Below are 21,091 nucleotides of genomic sequence, written 5' to 3' on the forward strand. Positions count from 1 at the left end.
AATCATAAGTGTCTGTTGCTATGATTCAAAATTACACATTAACATCATGAGATTATCGACAGAGGGGGAAGTGGGTCAAAATGACCCTTACCTAGGTACAAACTAAAGAATGGTTACTAACATCCACACAATCACTGTTCACATGGTACATTGTTTAGGAGCAATAGGAATCAAAAGAGAGCAATTCTTTACTAATAGGAGTTGCCATTGTATATTATTAAACATGTCACACCAAGTAACTGATGATGGGCACAGAGGCAGAGTGTTGCCACGGGAGAAGCTTATTTCCTACATAATGTGGAGTCTCAGAGCAAAATGGAGTCTGTTTAGTCGTTTCCCTTACAGTCTGGCCTATAACATTCTCATGGAGTCAAATCTGTCAGCCCATCACAACACGTTCTCAACAAGTTGCTTAGGGCCTCACCAAGTTGCTGAGGCTGGTCTTAAACTTGTGATCCTCCTGCTTCAGCTTCCTGAGTCACTGGGATGACAGGCGTGGGCCACCACATTTCAAGTATGACATGAGCCAATTCAGGTTGTTGTTAGGAGATGTGGGGAGAGAAGCAAAAGAAAGAAGAAAAGAAAAATGTTAGTTATGGACTCATGTAACCAAAAAGGGTTTTGGCTTTCAGGTATGGCTAGATCCAGGCTCACGCATAATGTAAACAAAACTCTCTGTCTTTCTTCTGGCCCTGCTTTCCACTATATTGCCTAGGGTCCAGGAAGTCTCCCCTCTTCAAATACACCTCATTATTTCCCTGCCACTCCTTGTATACTTGCCTCCCACACACCAGAAATACACCTGCCAGGAACCCCAGGAAAGAAAGCTTTATTCCTCAGAGTGCCAAACTCCTGGGAGTCTTATTGGATCAATTGCTGTTGCCTGGTGAAAGGAATGCTCTGATTGGCTGGCCGTTAGTCATGTGACATCTCTGGACCTGAACTTGGTGATGGTGTAGATCAAAGTCTATTCTCCAGAAGAAAACAGGCAAATCACCCAAAGAGGGGATAAGTACAGTGAGAACAGAGCCAACAGGCTTCCATGGCATTGATGTTAATTTTTCTAAACACACAGAGAGGTATTACTTTTTCCTTTAAAAAGCAATGAACTCAGCACACGGCGCATGCTGAGGCAGGAGGATCAAGAGTTCAAGGTCCATAGCACATCACTTTCCTGTGTTTACGTATGAAAACACCAGCAGTGAAATGCACAGCTCCACGAGAATGGGGTCCTAATTAGAATCAGTTACACTCCAAGTATGTATAACGAACGCGTCAAAATACACTCTACCCTCAAGTGCAGCTAAAAAGAGCAGACTAAAAAGTTCAAAACAACAACAGCCAGAAGACAAAAAAAAGTTCAAGGCCAAAGTGTGAGGCCCTGGGTTTGATCCCCATCACCAAAACAAAAAGGAAACCGTATGCCCTATGCTACCTCATCTATACAAAGTTCTCGATCGGGTAGAACAGCCTTGGTCGAAAAACCATATTCTCTGCGCCTGGGCCTGGGCTCAGTGGTGGAGAGCTTACCTGGCACGTGTGAGGCACTGGGTTCCATCCTCAGCACCACATGTGAGTAAGTAAAATAAAGGTCCTTCAACAACTAAAAAAATATTTAAAAAAAAAGAAAAAGAGAAACCACGGTCTGTGGGAACCACTGCAGGGATAAACAGGAGGGGACGTCAGGCTGCAGTTCCCGTCAGAGGTGTCACCAAGGAGCCAGCAGGTCAAAACTCATCCAACGCCTCCCTTCTGATCTCTGCAGTTCATTGCATGCCATTTTTTAAAAAGTCTAACTGAAAATGTAAAAAAGAGAAAGAGAGAGAGATGAGGAAATGAATCCGGCGGTCAGTGCAACCCACGTCTTTCTTAAGACCTATCATCTACTCTCAGGCTTTCTGGACTCCACAGCCTCCCAGGTCCTGGTTGGACCTCACCTCCTTCTGGGCTTCCTGCTCCTGCTCCACCCTCCACACTGTTCCCCACCAACACCCAGAGGGAACTCATTTCTAGGATTTAACTGTGTTCCCCCAAAAGTTCATGTGTTGGAAACCAAATCCCCAAATTCGCACGTTGATGGCATTTGGAGATGGGCCTTTGAAAGAGAGTTTGAACCAGATGAGGCCACAAGGTTGGGGTTCCACAATGGCACTAGCGACCTTCTCGTTTCATTTCATTATTTTATTATTTTGGTACTGGGGATCCAACTCAGGCTGCTTTACCACTGAGCTACATCCATCGCCCTTTTTATTTTTATTTTAAGACAGGGACTTCCTGAGTTGCTTAAGGTTCTTGCACGTTGCCCAGTCTGGCCCTGAACTTGCTCAGCCTCCCAAATGGCTGGAATTATGGGCCTGTGCTACCTTTAGGGGCAACACATTAGTGACTTTATCTGAAGAAGAGAGACCTGAGCCAACAGCTTGCTCTGCCATGGTGCACGGCTTGAGGCCCTCACCCTATGCCGGGCTGAGCCAAGCAGCTGCCAGCACCATGCTGTCGGGCTCTCCAGCTCCAGAACTGTGCTCGAAACAAACCTCTAAGTGTCTACAGGTGTCTGAAAGGCCCACTCCAGGTATTCTGTCACAGCAACAGAAAGTGGGCCAAGACACTTGTGAAAACCTAAGTCGGATCTTAGCGCCTGCCCAGGCTCCCACTTCACCCTGCGTACAACCCAAATCCATGGCACCGTGTGGCACGCAGGGCACCGTTCTGCATGCCTGTAATCCCAGTGGCTCTGGAGGATCACGAGCTCAAAGCCAGCCTCAGCAACAGCGAGGCCCTCTCTCTAATAAAATACAAAAAAGGGGCTGGGGATGTGGCTCAGTGGTCCAGTGCCCCTGAGTTCAATCCCTGGTACCAAAAAAACAAACAAACAAAAAAAACCAAATCTACCCTCCCTGGAGCCCACAGGCCCTGGGTGATCAGCCTCCCAAATCTACTCTGGCCGCACCGGCCTCCTTGCCTCCCTTTATACTGACTGTCCCTTTTGCCTGGATGCCACTGTCCCCAGTGTTCACCTCACCCCCTGTCCCTCCCTCCCCAGGTCTGTTGAAGCATGGCATCCACAGAGTCCCCACTGCTACACAAAGCCACCACTCAGCCAGGCTCCACTGGAGGCTGAAGCAGGAGGGTCTCCTGGCAACACAGCGGGAGCCAACTCACCCTCTGGACCCGAGCCTGCTGCTGTCGCCAGTGCTCAGCACCCTGTCTGCACTGCACGGTGGGCCTCACAGCATGCCTGCCTCGGGGGCAGGGGTCTGTCTTCTTCCTGGTTGTCACGCCAGAGATGCTTAGTAGGTCCTGGCTGGAGGACAGCACAAGCAGACAAGAGCTCCCTCCTGGCCCTCCTGGTGTCCACCATGCTCCTCAGTTCTGCTCCCACCCCCCCATGTGCCCTGGCTGAGCCTTGTCCCCAGGCATACCCTGAGCAGTCACTGCCCCCCAAGAGCTTCCCAGAGGGCCCACGACCCTTACCTGGGCCCTGTCCTAGATCTCCCCTGCTTCAGGCCACAGTGGCCTTCCAGACTCCCCTGGTGGCCTGGGTATAACCAGGAGTAACTACCACTGTGGGAGGTCAAGATCTTGTCCCCATGTGCTATGGGAGACCCAAGAGTGAGCCTTTCCCGGATCCTCACGCTGCTCCAGGTCCACAGCTCCTGTCCGCCAGCCCCAGCTTCTCTGTTGGTCTCTTTCGAATTTTCCCTCCCCAATGTCCTCTGTTGCAAAACACCAACCTTGACCCTGAGGATACTCCCTTTCCCCAGTCTTGATTATTCCACTTACAGCTCTTGATTGTTGCATGAATCAGAATCCTCAGGGGAAATTATTTAAAATGCTGAGTCCCAGAGATGCCAAGAGATCCTGATTCTGCAGGTAGGGCCATAAAAATGGGGCATCTTAAATAGCAATTCCAGGGACTGATCTGTGGCCACCCTGGTTCAGGAGTCCCTGGCAGGGGAAAAGCTTGGACAGAAGAAAACAAACTTTTAACTGAAAGACTTAAGCCTCTGCCTAAGGTGATGAAAGGGAGGAAGGGGTTTTGTTTTCCAGTTGCTTTTAAAACTAAGCTAGCACTTCCAGATACTTCACATCACCCCTTGCCTATCACAGAAACTTCTAGAAACCCTAAGGCCTATGGGAGATCCTCTTATTGGTGGAAGACCACAGCAAAGGACAAATGGCTTCTTCTCCTAGGAAATTACCAATACTTGTGGCCACACCCACGTCTGCTGGCTGCACCAGTGGCTGGGGTGCAAGAGTGGGACTAGAGGGCAGGAGGCCCTTTGCCCAAACCGCACAGTCCTCGCAGGTCCCCGCACTCTCCACCCATAGAGAAGACTCAACACTTGATGTGCGGAACTTTATTTTATGCATATACATTGACATTTACTAATCCTGGTGTCAACCTGTTAACACAACGAAGCCCCGACAGACCGACTTGGATTTCAGGAGCTGGGCAGCTGCAGCCTCGTCACCCCGCGAGTCCAGCTAGCCCCGCGCTGTTTGCACACACCCAAGACACACCTTGAAGCGGAGGAGGAGCTGCAGGTGGAAGCCATTCCTGTTTTCTGCATCTTCAGTGGGACTCACGCAGGATTTTGAAATGAATTGTCACAAGAAATTTGTCTTGAAGTTGAATCACAACAACATCTAACAACTGTTCACACTTTTACCACAAAAACCAAAGTCAGAGAAAAGACCACGAACACTCGTGAGGGCTAAAACTCTAGGACAGAAGATTACTGTGCGCAGGTTGACATGGGAACTTGTTATCAACACAGCTGCAGGGTCACAGCAGAACAGGAGCATGTGAGGTACAACGGGAAGGGGCTTCCAGACATGCGCAGCACCAAGCCACCCACTGTCAAGCTTCCTCAGCAGGTCACGTTTACAAGCAATTTAATTATATGCAAAGAGAAGGCAGAAACGACTAGATAGAGACCTGTACAGAAACAAGTCAACCTACAAACACAAGGTGATATTCTGACAGTTCTCCATGTGACTGGTCTGGGTTACGACACCTTTGAGCAATTGTTTTTAACACTTTAAAACACATGAAAAAATAGATTTGGATTACGTCTTTGTGGATGCCTTGGGATTCCCCAAAATACAGTTTGGAAACCACTGATTTTGGGGTCCCTGCCCGGTCTCCTACACATGCACGCGCGCACACACACACTATGGGACGTAGTGGTCTGTTCTGATTTAGTGTGTCTAGATTCAGACAGCAGAAACAACTAATTTTTTAAAGATTTTTTTTTTCCCTTTTCTACGTGAGAAGTGGTTTCCACCTCAAAGATGGTGAGTTTGGTGACTCAGGATGGAACTATAGTCAACAACCCAGGAATGACCCAGTCTTCCCTACCAACCGCCCCTCTTCCCCACACGCTTCCTGAAAGGGCTTCAACCAAAACAGAAGTCAAAGTGCCATTTTTATCAACAGACTCTCAAACTTGACTACTTCAATAGCGAGGCAGACATTCATTCTTCCAGCACTCTTGGGACTAACCATCTTCTGGTTGATAACTAGAGGATGGAAACTCAAGACTGCAGGAACCAAGGGGCCAGGTATGCACCCAAGATCCGGGCTTAACTCACCCTCCAGTCACAGCCCAGGGAGGCTGGAGGGGAGAAAGCGGCCACCCTGCTCTTCAAAACACCAGGCCCTGAAGGTTAGCTGACCATCCAGAAGAGCAAGCAGGGGGTGGGGAGAAAGGCTGGACATGAATGAGCAAAACAGTAACCCTGCCCATGCATTAAGGGTAATGAACATTCTAGAATTTTCCCAAGCCACTTACCAAGCCTCCCACCACTGAGGGTGAGTTGAGGAGGTGAAAAGCAGGCTGGGTAGAGAAAATGGCAGAGAGACACACACCTCCCTCCCCAAATTCCTCCCAAGACCCAAGATCTCACATCATTTACCTCTGGAGAGCCAGACCTCTAGAAACTGGGTCCCTCAAAGAGCCAAGTCCTGTTTCACTCAACGACAAGAGAAAACTTTGCTTCTAACTTGGAACTTCTTCCTTGGTCTTCTTTCAACTCCTCGGGCATGGGTGGTCCCCCAAATCAAAGTTTTCTGGAATCTGTGGGTAAATTAGAAGAGCTCAAGAGAAGCAGGGAGAAGCACCGCCAGGACACCTCCACCTCCCAGGCCTTTCTGAGTCCTTGAACACTTCCATCCTGACAGGGCTCCAGAAAACTCACCCTTAAAGCCATGTACCCGACCACCACTATAATCCCAAACCACTGAACTCCCGTGGAGGGAGATGGGCGATATGCAGTGTATATGACCACAGTCACTCATCCATGAAATATCCATGGTGGGTTTGCTTTGCTTCACCCCAGAGGTGACCACCAGGGGCTCCTAGGAGGGAGCCTGGGCTCTCACCCTCTGAACCCTCACCTGGGTCACCCACCTCCTCCAATGCACTAGGATCTTCCTTGTCACCTGCCTGGCCTACCACCCCTGTGGGCTCCTCTGCCCTTCTCCTCCCACTTCATTCAGATCACTTGCTGTCATCCTCACCATTGGAGGCACGAGGAGAGCCTCCTGACTTGGCCTTCAGACCCCTGGATGTTGAGGCTGGTGACCGGAAGTGCTGTGGGCCTCGAGGGGCCTTCTGGGCTGACACATCCCTCCTCAAGCCTGACCCCTTCTTGGCAATCATCGGCTTCTTCTTTGCATCTTCGGAATCAACCAGCACGTAAGAGACGGGGCCCAAGCTCACCTTCTTCTTCTTCCTCATAGGGGCAGGGCTCTTTCCTGAGGCCCAGCCCATGGCCTTCTTCTTTGGGGGCCTTTCCTGACCACCATCTTGGTCTGACTCAGTGGAGCCTCCAGGGCTCTCTGCTTCCCCCGGGGCCTCCTGAGGTGGATCTCGGGGAACCTTCCAGGCACTTTTTGCCAAAGGCTTCTTCAGAGCTGATTCCTCCTGCTTCACACAGGGCTTTTTGTTGCTCTTGATAGACTCAGCGATCTCCATGCTTTCCGCTTCCCCAGCCTCTCGATTCTCCAAGAAGGCAGAGCTACTGGGACGGTTGCCTTTGGGCTTTTTCCAGAGTACTGGTTCCTGCTTGGGATTTTTTTTCTGCTTCTTTCTCCTGGAGCGAGTCTTAGCTCCAGCCCTGCGAACTAAAGGTTTGGGAGGGTCACCCTGGTCTTCCATGTCATTCCAATGGTGGGGATTCTCCATCTTCAAGGCAGAACCCACTTCTGCAGCCAACCCTGGCTCCTTCTTGACCTTCTTCACAGCTGCTGAAGCCCAGGCTGCTGCCTCCTCTGCCTCAGCGGACTCCTGAGCCCTAGCTTCCTCCCGACTACGGATCTCTGCATCCATGTAAAAGATGACTTGCACCACGGCCCCCAGAAGCACCCCCAAAGTTTCTGCCCAGTTCTCCGAGGGTTGGTTCTGGGATGGCGAGGGGTGGTTAAGCTGCAGCAGGCGGACCACATCCTCCCATGTGCGCCCCTCGGCATCCAGGAATTCATTCAGGTTTTTCAAAAACTCAGCATCCTGGGTGGGATCCCTACAGGCCACTCTCCAGGCACCGCCTCTTCCTGGGAACTCCCGGGGTATGGCGCTCAGATTCACACCCTCGCTAACCTCAACAAGCGCAGCTTTCACGTTCTCCTCCCTCAAGAAAATCTTGTTAAGCACGCGGTAGGGGCCCAGGGGCGAGAGGACCCCATTCAAGGTCTCCTCGATTTCTGCTTGGCCACAGTCCTCTGGGATGCCCGTGACCAACAGGGACCTGTGGATGTCCACTTCCATCCCCCGACACCAATCCTCCAGAAGGTTCATCGCCATGGCCTCCGACATCTGGCCGTCAAACCCCACGCAAAGGGTCTACGAAGTGGATGTGAGCTGCAGGGGTCCCCAGATAGGAATCCTGCAAGGTCACAAGAGGATGAGGTCAGATTCCCTGGAAGTTGGCCAGGCTCCCGGATCTCGGGGGCCCGGCCGCGGCTGGCCCGCAGGAGGCCTCGCGCTTTCCCAGGACCCTCCTCCCCAGCCCGGGCCCCGAGTGCTCACACGAGTCCCGGGATCTGGCGCAACGGCCCCCGGGGCTGGTGCTCGGCCGGCCGGCAGGGATGGACCTGCAGCCCCGCCTCCGGCCGTCCAGGCCGGCCAAGGAGAGGCCACGGGGTGCAGCCACTCCTCGGGAGCAGGCTCGACCGCCCTGGCGCCGCGGCTCGGGCCAGACCGGGCCGGGAAGCCTCTGTCCGCCCCCGCTCCGCGCCGGCGAGTCACGCGAAGCGGGGCCTCGATCCCAGCAACTGCGCCGACCGAGCCGGCGTCGCAGCGCGCGCCTGCGCACTTGCTCCCGCGACGCGGCGCCGGGTCTCGGGGCCCCAGCAGCTCCGGCGGTCTCCATGGCAACCGGGGGTTGGTTGCTAAGAAGCAGCGTGGCCTGCGGCGGGCTCTGCGGTAGGGTCTAGCGAGCGCGAGCAAGGAGTGCGACAGTTCAGGAGTTCACCCAGCCGGGGGTCCCGCTCGTCCCGCCGCTCGCCCCTCCGGGCCCGCGCTTTCCCCCCTTGATGCGGGCCTCGGGATGGGGTGGGGGCGCTGACGTCCATCGCTGCGCCGTCCAGCTCCTACCCTCCGCCAGCCTCTCCTGGGAAACACCAGAAATCAGAGGGCAAAAGCAAAGAGCAGCCTTCAGGTCTTCTGTCCCCGCACCTAGTTCCTCTCATAACAGCCACAGCTCCTTTGGGGCAGCATTCTATCCCTACAGTTCCTGGGTTCTGGAAACTTCCAGAAATTTCTAGAAATTTCTGGCTCCCCTGGCAACTCCTTTAGGCCTGAGGTGAGTGCTTCACCTTTCCTTGTTGGTTCCTCAACTTGCCGCCTTAACACCTTTGTAGTCGATTATGTGCTTCTCCATCACTAGGTGTGAGTTGCGTTCTGTTTCCTGCCAGGACCTCCTAGCAATGCTGCTTCCTGGCTGTTCCCTCTTAGAAAAGTGATTTGCGCTCTCCAAGTTCTCTGGGAAACTTTTCTGACCTAGAAGTTTTGAAGATGCAAGGACCTCAAATGTGAAAGATACAATGAAGAACGGTTCTGACCATGGTGTTCCATGGAAAATCTCTTCTTTGCCTTCAGTTTTGAAATTGACATTTGCAAAGCCAAATGACCGAATCCCTATTTCATTGCCATCTCTGGCAGCTGTAAACATGGGTGGGATCAATTTTGTGTGATTGCCCCCTCCTCTTGAACCAACAGAGTAATTAGGAAGGGAAGTTTTGTGATGTCTCAAGCTAGGTTATGATAGGCATTCATCCTCTTTCCTGTTCATTGGGACTCTCTCATTCTTGGATGCCTGAGCTTTCAAGTAAGAAATTCAACTGTCTTCTGGCTGCCATGTTGTGAGGAAGCCCAACCATAGTGAGAAGCCACTAGTGTTCCAGTTAACTGTTCCCAGCTAAGCACAGCTCCATAGCATCTCAGCCCAAAGCACCAGATGTATGAATGAAGAAACATTCCAAATGTTTCCAGCCCCCATTAGAGTCCTTAACCATTTGCATCTTCTTGATTGACTCCCAGACATTGGTTAGCAGGAACAAAGAATTACTACTATTCCCTGTGTGAACTCCCAACCCATTCAATCCAGGAGTATAACAAAATAGTTGTTCTATACCACTATATTTGGGGCGGCTTATTATGCCATACTGGAAAATATGGCAAAGGTCAACTACAGCAAGAATTGATAATGTCTGGCAAAGCATTACTGCAATAGAAAACAAGAGCAAAAGTCTTAAGTCAGCTCCTGAAGAGAGTCCCAAAAACAACTTTTTCAAAGCTGTATGCAAAGTTTCACTTTGTGGAATTATTCCAGTGAAATACCATCATCACAATCAACCAGACAGTCAAGCTTAAGGGTTGAAAAAGAGGTAAATTTTCTACTCTACTCAATTACTTTTAGGGAAGCAGGAAAGCTTGATAGTTCATTGACATGTCACCATTAGCAGAGCTTGTAAAAAATGTCTTGTTCCTTCTGTAGCCATGTAGGATCATTCATAGAAAGTAGAGTAGCCAGAGGGAGCCACTTATGGTGCGATGAAGTTACAGTACCCATTTAAAGTTTGGTTACTAAATGTTTTGAAGTAAAATCATAATTCAAATTTAAAATTTCTTCCAGGTGCCGTGGTGCATGCCTGTAATCTCAGCAGCTAAGGAGGCTGAGGCAAGAGGATTGCAAGTTCAAAGCCAGGCTTAGTAACTTAGCAAGGACCTAAGCAACTTATCAAGGCCCTGTCTCAAAATAAAAAAATAAAAAGGGCTAGGGATGTGGTTCAGGGTTAAGTGCCCCTTGGTTCAATCCCTGGTACTCCTCCCCAAATTTAAACTTTCTCCTAGAATTTCAGATTTATTTTTATATTCCCTGAAGTTCATATTATGATGGTAATTTTTACTTTTGGCCAAATGCTCAGCTATTCAATATTTTGTCAAAACCTATATATTTGGTTCTGATATGTGATAAACTGTTGATATTATTATTGAAAAATCAGTAGTGGCAAGAGGCCTGCCCAAGGCTGGGAAGCACTCTTCTTATAACACCTTTGCAGTGACCTGGGTTGGACCATTGGGTCCAGGAAAATAAGAGAGTATGGCATAATCGCTACCAAATGAGACATTCTTGTTAGAAGATTATGGAAATTGATACCAAAATTCAGTGCTTGCACAGGGAACTGTTGCCAGTTTGCTAATTGAGAGTGGATAGAATGAAAAGAAAAATACCAAGAGTGGACAGGGAGAGAACTCTCCTACTTGCACATGGCCAACACACATGTGATCATTTTGGAAGACTCTTTGGCTGTACCTCGTTAAGCAGATAATTTGTAAACATGGTAGCCTAGCAATTCCACTCCTAAATATATGTACCCACATAAATGTGTTCGCTAAAAGATATGGACAAGGATAGTCACACGGCATCATGCAGAATAGCCAGAATTTAGTAGCTACTCAAATGCCAGTTAACAGCAGAGCAGATAATTGTGGTCTGTTCACAGAATCAAATACTAAATAATGAGAATGAATGATCTACAGTCACACACAGTATGTAGATGAAACGTTTAACTATAATATTGAGTGAAAAAAAAAACAGACACAAGAGTGCTTGTGGGCATAATGTCATTTGCTAGAAAGACAAAAACAGCAAAACCAATCTGTGCTTCAGAAGTCAGGAAGCGACCGGCAGCATGGCCCACACCTGTAATCCCAGCAGCTCAGGAGGCTGAAGCAGGAGGATTGGGAGTTCAAAACCAGCCTCGGCAAAAGTGAGGTGCTAAGCAACTCAGTGAGACCCTGTCTCTAAATAAAATATAATATAGGAGTTTTAGATTACATATAGGGGGAAACCAATACGGATAGCAGCTGACTTCTCAACCCAGACTCTAAAAGCTAGAAGGGCCTGGAACAACATTTTCAAGCTCTGAAACAACATGGTTGCCAACCAAGAACCCTATACCCAGCAAAACTAACCTTCAGATTTGAAGATGAAATAAAATCCTTCCATGATAAACAAAAATTAAAAGAATTTACATATAGAAAGCCTGTGCTATAGAATGTTCTTAACAAAATATTCCATGAGGAGGAAATGAAAAACAACAATGGAGGTCAGCAAAGGGAGGAACTACCTTAGAGAAAAACCACTCAAAGGAGAAACCAAGCCAACTTAAAAACCAAAAATAAACGGGGAATACAAATCATATCTCAATAATAACCCTGAACGTTAATGACCTAAACTCATCAATCAAAAGACATAGACTGGCAGAATGGATTAAAAAGAAAGACCCAACAATATGCTGCCTGCAAGAGACTCATCTCAGAAAAAGACATCCACAGACTAAAGGTGAAAGGATGAGAAAAAACCTACCACACACATGGACTTAGTAAAAAAGCGGGGGTTTCCATCCTTATATGAGATAAAGTGGACTTCAAGCCAAAGTTAGAAGGGATAAAGAAGGACATTTCATACTGCTTAAGGGAATCATAAATCAGGAAGACATAACAATAGTAAATATTTATGCCTCAAACAATGGTGCATCCCTGTACATCAAACAAATCCTTCTCAATTTCAGGAATCACATAAACCACAACACAATAATTCTGACTGACTTTAACACACCGCTGTCACTAGATAGATCTTCCAAACAAAAACCAACCAAAGAAACCATAGAACTCAATAACACAATCAATAACCTAGACTTAATAGACATATATAGAATATTCAATCCATCAACGAGTGGATTCACTTTCTTCTCAGCAGCACATGGAACCTTCTCGAAAATAGATCATATGTTATGCCACAAAACAGCCCTTAGGAAATGCAAAAAAATGAGATATTGCCTTGTGTTCTATCAGATCATAATGGACTGAGAGTAGAAATCAATGACAAAATAAAAAAGGGAAATTACTCCAACACCTGGAGACTAAATATGCTATTGAATGAAACATGGATAACAGAAAACATCAGGGAGGAGATAAAAAAAATTCTTAGAGGTCAATGAGAATGACGATACAACATATCAAAATCTCTGGGACACTATGAAAGTGGTACTAAGAGGAAAATTCATTGAATGGAGCGCATTACAGAAAAGAATGAAAAGTCAACAACTAAATGACCTAACATTACAGCTCAAAGCCCTAGAAAAAGAAGAACAGAATAACAGCAAAAGTAGTAGAAGACAGGAAATAATTAAAATGTGAGCTGAAATCAATCAAATTGAAACAAAAAATTCAAAAATTTGACAAAATTAAAAGTTGGTTCTTTGAGAAAGTAAACAAAATAGACAAACCCTTAGCTACACAAAGGGAAGGAGAGAGAAAACTCGAATTACTAAAATTTGTGATGAAAAAGGAAATATCACGACAGACACCACTGAGATACATAACATAATGAGAAGCTACTTCGAAAATCTGTATTCCAACAAAATAGAATCTACCAAAGACATTGACAAATTTCTAGAGACATATGCTCCTCCCAAACTGAACCAGGAGGACATACACAATTTAAACAGATCAATATCAAGCAATGAAATAGAAGAAGCCATTAAAAACCTACCATCCAAGAAAAGCCCAGGACCAGACGGATTCTCAGCCGAGTTCTACAAGACCTTCAAAGAAGATCTCATTCCAATACTTCTCAAAGTATTCCAGGAAATAGAAAAGGAGGGTACCCTACCAAACTCATTCTATGAAGCTAATATCGCCCTCATACCCAAACCAGGAAAAGACACATCAAGGAAAGAAAATTTTAGACCAATATCCTTGATGAATATAGATGCGAAGATCCTTAACAAAATATTGGCAAACCGTATCCAAAAGCATATTAAGAAAATCGTGCACCATGAACAAGTGGGGTTCATCCCTGGAATGCAAGGATGGTTTAACATCCATAAATTAATAAACATAATCCATCATGTCAATAGACTTAAGGATAAGAATCATATGGTTATATCAATTGATGCAGAAAAAGCGTTAGAGAAAATACAACACCCCTTCATGCTCAAAACACTAGAAAAAAATAGGGATAGTAGGAACATACCTGAACTTTGTAAAGGCTATTTATGCTAAGCCCATGGCCAACATCATTCTTAATGGAGAAAAACTGAAACCATTCCCTTTAAAAATGGGAACAAGACAGGGATGTTCTCTTTCACCAGTTCTATTCAACACTGTCCTCGAAACTCTAGCCAGAGCAATTAGGCAGACTAAAGAAATTAAAGGGATACGAATAGGAAATGAGGAACTTAAGCTGTCACTATTTGCGGATGACATGATTCTATATTTAGAGGATCCAAAAAACTCCTCCAGAAAACTTCTAGACCTCATCAATGAATTCAGCAAAATAGCAGGCTATAAAATCAACACGAATAAATCTAAAGCATTTTTATACGCAAGCGACGAAACAACTGAAAGGGAAATGAGGAAAACCACTCCATTTGCAATAGCCTCAAAAAATATATAAAATACTTGGGAATCAAGCTAACCAAAGAGGTAAAAGACTCTACAATGAAAACTTCAAAACATTGAAGAAAGAAATTGAGGAAGACCTTAGAAGATGGAAAGATCTCCCATGTTCTTGGATAGGCAGAATTAATATTGTCAAAATGGCCATACTACCAAAAGTTCTATGCAGATTCAATGCAATTCCAATTAAAATCCCAATGATGTACCTTACAGAAATAGAGCAAGCAATCATGAACTTCATCTGGAAGAATAAGAAACCCAGAATAGCTAAAGCAATCATTAGCAGGAAGAATGAAACGGGGGTATCGCAACATCAGAACTTCAACTATACTACAAAGCAATAGTAACAAAAACAGAATGGTATTGGCACCAAAATAGACAGGAAGATCAATGGTACAGAATAGAGGACATGGACACAAACCCAAATAAATACAATTTTCTCATACTAGACAAAGGTGCCAAAAATATGCAATGGAGAAAAGATAGCCTCTTCAACAAATGGTGCTGGGAAAACTGGAAATCCATATGCAACAGAATGAAACTAAACCCCTATCTCTCACCCTGCACAAAAATCAACTCACAATGGATCGAGGACCTTGAAATCAGACCAGAGACCCTGCATCTTATAGAAGAAAAAGGAGGTCCAAATCTTCACCTTGTTGGCTTAGGATCAGACTTTGTTAACAGGACTCCCATAGCACAAGAAATAAAAGCAAGAATCAATAACTGGGATAGATTCAAACTAAATAGCTTTCTCTCAGCAAAGGAAACTATCAGCAGTGTGAAGACAAAGCCTACAGAGTGGGAGAATATCTTTGCCACTCATACTTCAGATAGAACACTACTTTCCAGAATCTATAAAGAACTCAAAAAACTCTACACCAAGAATACAAATAACCCAATCAACAAATGGGCTAAGGATATGAACAGATGCTTCACAGAAGAAGATCTACAAGCAATCAACAAACATATGAAAAAATGTTCACCATCTTTAGTAATAAGAGAAATGCAAATCAAAACTACCCTAAGATTCCATCTCACCCCAATTAGAATGACGATTATCAAGAATACAAGCAACAATAGGTGTTGGCGAGGATGTGGGGAAAAAGGTACACTCATACATTGCTGGTGGGGATGCAAATTAGTGCAGCCACTCTGGAAAGCAGTGTGGAGATTCCTTAGAAAACTTGGAATGGATCTACCATTTGACCCAGCTATCCCACTGCTCGGCCTATACCCAAAGGACTTAAAATCAGCATACTACAGAGATACAGCCACATCAATGTTCATAGCTGCTCAATTCACAATAGCCAGACTGTGGAACCAACCTAAATGTCCTTCAATTGATGAATTGATGTGGCTGGGGATGTGGCTCAGTAACCAAGTACCCCTGAGTTCAATCCCCAGTAACCCCCTGACCCACCAAAAAAAAAAGAAGCAAGAAGTGTCTTGCTGGATAAAGAAACTGTGGTATATATATATATATATATATATATATATATATATATATATATACACACAATGGAATATTACTCAGCTGTAAAGAATAATAAAATTATGGCATTTGCAGGCAAATGGATGAAATTGGAGAATATCATGCTAAGTGAGATAAGCCAATCTCAAAAATCCAAAAGGCGAATGATCTCACTGATAATCGGATGATGACACATAATGGGGGGTGGGAGGGGGGCAAGAATGGAGGAAAGAGGGACTGTATAGAGGGAAAAGAGGGGTGGGAGGGTGGGGGGAAGGAAAAAATAACAGAATGAATCAAACATCTTTACTCTATGTAAATGTATGAATATGCAAATGGTATGCTGTTACTCCATGTACAAACAGAAACAACTTGTATCCCATTTGTTTACAATAAAAATAAAATAAAAAAATTTAAAAAAACTGTGGTATATATATATACAATGAAATATTACTCAGCTATAAAGAATAATAAAAGTATGGCATTTGCTGGCAAATGGATGAAATTGGAGAATATCATGCTAAGTGAGATAAGTCAATCTCAAAAAACCAAAGGACGAATGATCTCGCTGATAAGTGGATGATGATACATAATGGGGGGTGGGAGGGGGGCAAGAATGGAGGAAAGAGGGACTGTATAGAGGGAAAAGAGGGCTGGAAAAGAGGGGTGGGAGGGATGGGGGGAGGAAAAAATAACAGAATGAATCGAACATCATTACCCTATGTAAATGTATGATTATGCAAATGGTATGTTGTTACTCCATGTACAAACAGAAACAACATGTATCCCATTTGTTTACAATAAAAATAAATTTTAAATTTTTTTTTAAAAAATACAATATAGGGCTGGGGATGTGGCTCAGTAACCAAGTACCCCTGAGTTCAATCCCCAGTAACCCCCTGACCCACCAAAAAAAAAGAAAGCAAGAAGTGTCTTGCTGGTGAATGTCTAATGACTTCAAAGGTGGGACTCCCACTAGTAAAATTCTGTATCTTGTTTTGGGTGTTCGGCTGCAGGTGTGATTAGATGGTGAGAATTCAGCATGCTCCGTGCACACACATGTGTACACCCTGTTCCTCTGCACTAACAGCAACTGTTTTAGCTGAATGTGAGCTGTGAGGGAAGCTAAGTCACGTGCAGTTTTTCGGAAGGCGCTTGCTTTTGTATGGGGGAGGGGTGGGTAAGGACAGGTTGAGGTGAGGTGGGGGCTGGCAGGGGAATCAAAAGCTGCTTTGGGCCTTGTTGAGTGAGATGCTGAGACCACTCTCAGGGTCTCAGGTTCAGGGTTTGCTGGAAGGATTCACAGGGCTCAGAAAAGCTACCTACTCCTTGTTAGAGGTCTTTACAGGGAAAGGATACAGACTCACCAGCAAAGGGGGAGCAGCGCCCAGGAGAGACCAGGCATGGACTTCCGGTTCTCCTTGCCACTAAGTCAAATGAACAGCGCTGTGTCTCCCAGCAATGATGTGTGACAACACAGAGTATCGTCAACCAGAGAAGCTCACCCAAGCCTTGGTGTCCAGAGTTTTCACTGGGAGTCACTCACATAAACATAGAGCACCTGTGTAGTTGACCTTAGTTACTCCATCTCCAGCACCTCCAGAGTCTGGGATTCCAGACATGCAAGGCCATGCCAGCCTCATATATGATTGTTATTTATTTGTTAGCAGTGACAGGGAATCAAACCCAGGACTTTGTGCATATTAAGCAAGTACTCCACCGCTGGGCTCATCTCTGGCCCTTCCAGCCCCTCCAGAGTCAAACTGATACTCCATGTCACGCAACCTCCACCATTAATCACATTGTTAGCATAGGACACTCCAAGGACTTAGATAGAGGTCATCTCCTAGGAGCTGGTCAAAGGTCCATCTGATCTATGGAATGTGCAGGGTTCGGACATCCCAGGCCGGCTGTGTTCACCCTGCTTGGCACAGATGCCTGTGGGTACTGGTCAGGGTTCATAAGAGGAGCTGATTCCCGGGAGTTATACAGAACTTATTATAGGGATGAGGTTTTCTGCAACTTGGTGCCAGGCAGTGGGGGGAGGGGAGTCTGTGCTAGGCCTTTTCATCTAGTGTAAGGCCTGAAGCAGTGGCGGATCACCTGGGCTGATGCTTGCAAAGGAAAGCTGTATTTGAAACAGTGAATAAGGACAATCTGAAGCTGACAGGGATGGCTGGGGCCCACAGAACAGCCTAAATTGATCTCTCTCTCTCTACCCCCTCCCTCTCCCCCCCCCCATCTCTCCTCTCTCCTCTCTCTCCCTCCTCCCCCATGCATGACCTGCCAGAGATACTGCAGAACTTTGCCACCTTACTGCCCATGCTTCTAGACCAGGAGTGAAGGAAAAGCGATTCTCAGTTTGTTCTTGTCTAATTTGTTTTGCCCACAAGGGAATTATAGACACGGATTTTCAAATGCGGTAACCCTCAAAGTAGCCATCTCCTGGGAGGAAAAGAGGAGGGATGGGATGGAGAGGTGGGACACACACACAAGGTGCTTAAACAGTCACTTGTCATTTGTTTTGTCTTCAAGCTGGTCTCGAAATCCGGGCTCAAGAACCTTCCTGCCTCAGCCTCCCCTGAGTAGTTGGGATAACAAGAGCACACCACCATGCCTGGCTTTTATGTTTTATTTTTTAAAAAACGAGGTACACTGCTTGATGTGGTGCACGCCTGTGATCCCAGCAACTCCAAAGCCTGAGGCAAGAGGATCACAAATTTGAGGTCAGCTTCAGCAACTTAGCAAGGCCCCGTCTCAAAATAAAATATAAAAAAGAACTGGGGGTGTGGCTCAGTGGGAATGGTAAGGAGTGCATGAGGACTGACTATAGAACTCTTTATTTTTGCTGCTGGGCTTGGAATATTCCAAAATTTAAAAAATAAATTGTAACATTTTATTAACCATAACTAGTTATATAGTGAAGCTCACAAATGGCAGATGTGACTTGGGATGAAATTTCTCCTGGCCAGCATCATATTTAAACTTGACCAGCTATATCACGAATTACATAGGCAGAAGGGAAACATGCACTGTAAATTAAAAAATTGAGTTATAAAAATATTTTAAATAGATGCCTAGCACAGTGGTACATGCCTGTAATCCCAGAGACTCAGGAGGCTGGAGCGGGAGGATCTCAAGTTTGAGGCCAGCCTCAGCAACTTAGCAAGGCCCTAAGCAACTTAGCAAGACCCTGTCTCAAAATAAAAAATGAAAATGGGTGGGGATGTAGTAGAGGGCTCCTGTGTTCACTCCTCAGTGCCAATAATAACAACAATAATAATAACAATAATAAAATAAATGCATATAAAACAATATTGTGTTGATATAACCATATATCATATTGTGTGCATATATATACCTATATATCATGCATTTCAAACTTAAAAATAAATACTTAGAGGAAAAAAGTAAATATTTATATATAAAAATATATAAATATGCATTTATAGATGTATACTCATATGTGTATGCATATATGTGTACATGTGTTAGGCGGGGTCAGCTGCCTGCTGTCCTATTAAGGAGTTACCATGATTGCCAGTAGATTTAAAAATAGTTTCAAAGCTCCCTTAATAGCATCCTTACTGTGGTTTCCATGACAAGGCTTTGCACCACGGTTTCCATGACAACACATCCCTGCCGCCCCAGCCCTCCCATCCTCTCTCCCCTTCCGGCTTGGGGCTGCTTTTTCTCATCCTCTTCCTCTCTGCTCCCCCTTGGATTTCCATTTTGCCTCGCTGTGTATTTTCAATGACAACGCCCGGGTTTTTCATAAATACCGACCCCAAAGAAGGTGTGGAGGTCTCGGGGCTCCTGCCTGGATTTCCTCTCTGGGGTAAGGTGTAGTAATCTGCCAAGTGGTTCTGGGGTTCGTTCTGGATTGTTCTGTCCAGCTGTCCTCTGAGGGTCCCTTGCTGCTGCAGAGTTTGTGGGCTCCCCCTCGTCCAGTTACATGCTTTCATCATGCTCTAGATCCAATCTGGAACGTCCCCCAAGGTGTGTGTGCTCAACATTTGGTCCCCAGCTTGATGCTAGTGGGACTGGGACCTGCTAGGAGGATTTAGATATTACTGAGTTGAGAAAATACCAACAAGAGGAAAATTAAAATCCTCTGCAATGTCATTCCTCCTGAAGAAAGAACCTCGTTACAGTTTTTTAAAAGGCAAAATCATGACGGTCATGCAAATGCAAAATGGACCCTTAGCAAATGTTTAAGGCATCGTGGAAGTTGCGAGATTGCGGGGCGAGCTCCAAAGAGAAATCCAAAGAGCGCACATGCACAGGCCATTAGGCAGGCGGAAGGAATTTCCTTAATATACAGAAAATTGGCTTTTCCCGCAATGGGAAAGAGAAATCAGTTCAATCTTCACCAGATAAAATTCATTTACACGTCTATGAACAAGGATCACTTACAGCGCTTTTATCTACAATTTACAGAGATACAAATAACTCAGATACTTCACAAAATCAGCAAAGCTGGAAGGATGTGACGGACCCCCTAAATTTGCCGCAAAGACACCAGTCATCTGTTTGGTTTACTTCAAGACTTTTCATGGTTTTTTTTCCTACGGAAACAATAGAATGCAAAATACCTGAGTTCACTCTGTGTGGTAACATCTTGCTTTACGAAGCTTTATTTCCTATTAGATATATGTGTGTGTGCTCCAGGTCACAACAAAATGTATTTCTTACCACCGATCATGGTCAATAACATGTGACAGCCACTGCCAAGGTCAATTAGCTGTTTCACTATGGAGAGAAACGTAGGTTGCTTCCAGAGTTCTTCTATTTCAGATGCAGAGCTGGTAAGGGTGGTAGATTTTGCTTGGACTGTGCTGTGACTCTTAACTTGTTTGAAATCATCATGTTTTTCAAAATATGCAGTGTCTGGTTTGTACCTTTTCACTGCACAGAACAAGAATCTAAAATAAAACCTGATGCTTCCACACCATAAGCCCAGCAACTCTGTCCTGTGCTGTTCTCTCTCCCTTTCTGGAAATAATTGGCAAAATCTGGGAATTATGTGGACAGAGAGGAGATGTGTTCTGTCTGAGCCGAGGCTCAGGTTACAGCCACAGCTGCAGACCCTGAATTTACTCCTGACAAAAAAACAGCAGCAGCTGTTCCTGCACCAGAGCTAGGGAAGGACATTCCGAGTGTGGAGCCCTGGCCAGGAAACCAGAGGCCCACATTCTTTTTCTTAATTTGTTTTTCCTTAAAATCAGCCACAGAAAAAAATAAACCATCCATCCATTAGGATTACTTTAATATAAAGTTAAAAAGCCATCGCATCTACTGTGTGGAAAGAGCTATGGTTTTGTAATAAACATGTATGTCTAGAAAAGCAGAAGCGTTAATCACAAAATGGGGTGTTTTTTTGCTCCTCGAGCAGGGAAGGGTTTGGGATGAGCGGAGCACAAGAGGGGCTCTGGGAGGCTCTTTCTTGGTGGGGGGCAGAAATCATGGAGTTTGCAATAGAATTATTTGTTACATGTGTGTTTGGAATGCATTTCCGTATGCATGCTGTGAATTTTTTTTAAATGAGTGTTCAAAAACAGCCACAGGTTCAGGGTTACCGCGGCCAAATAAATGTTAATATCATTTTCAAGAATGTTCCATGGCTGAACCCCAGCAGCACAAG

At 45.6% G+C, this 21,091-nt stretch overlaps 1 protein-coding gene across 3 annotated transcripts; it reads right to left on the bottom strand.

The window, feature by feature from the left end:
- Window positions 1-383: 383 nt before the first annotated feature.
- On the bottom strand, window positions 384-8,291 carry Pnma8a (PNMA family member 8A). Of its 3 annotated transcripts, XM_047529984.1 has the most exons (5): window positions 8,034-8,291; window positions 6,527-7,890; window positions 3,784-6,083; window positions 3,163-3,304; window positions 384-1,796 (listed from the first exon to the last, which is right to left on the bottom strand). In XM_047529984.1, the coding sequence occupies exons 2-3, from the start codon at window positions 7,818-7,820 to the stop codon at window positions 6,067-6,069; spliced, it is 1,311 nt and encodes a 436-aa protein (XP_047385940.1). In that variant the 5' UTR covers window positions 7,821-7,890; window positions 8,034-8,291; the 3' UTR covers window positions 384-1,796; window positions 3,163-3,304; window positions 3,784-6,066. The 3 variants fall into 3 exon arrangements, with proteins under 3 accessions (XP_047385940.1, XP_047385941.1, XP_047385939.1); XM_047529985.1 differs by having other exon boundaries at window positions 384-1,792; window positions 3,163-6,083; XM_047529983.1 differs by having other exon boundaries at window positions 3,163-6,083.
- Between the last annotated feature and the right edge of the window lie 12,800 nt (window positions 8,292-21,091).

Source organism: Sciurus carolinensis, chromosome 16 (genome assembly GCF_902686445.1).
Source record: "Sciurus carolinensis chromosome 16, mSciCar1.2, whole genome shotgun sequence".
Taxonomy (NCBI): Eukaryota; Metazoa; Chordata; class Mammalia; order Rodentia; family Sciuridae; genus Sciurus; species Sciurus carolinensis.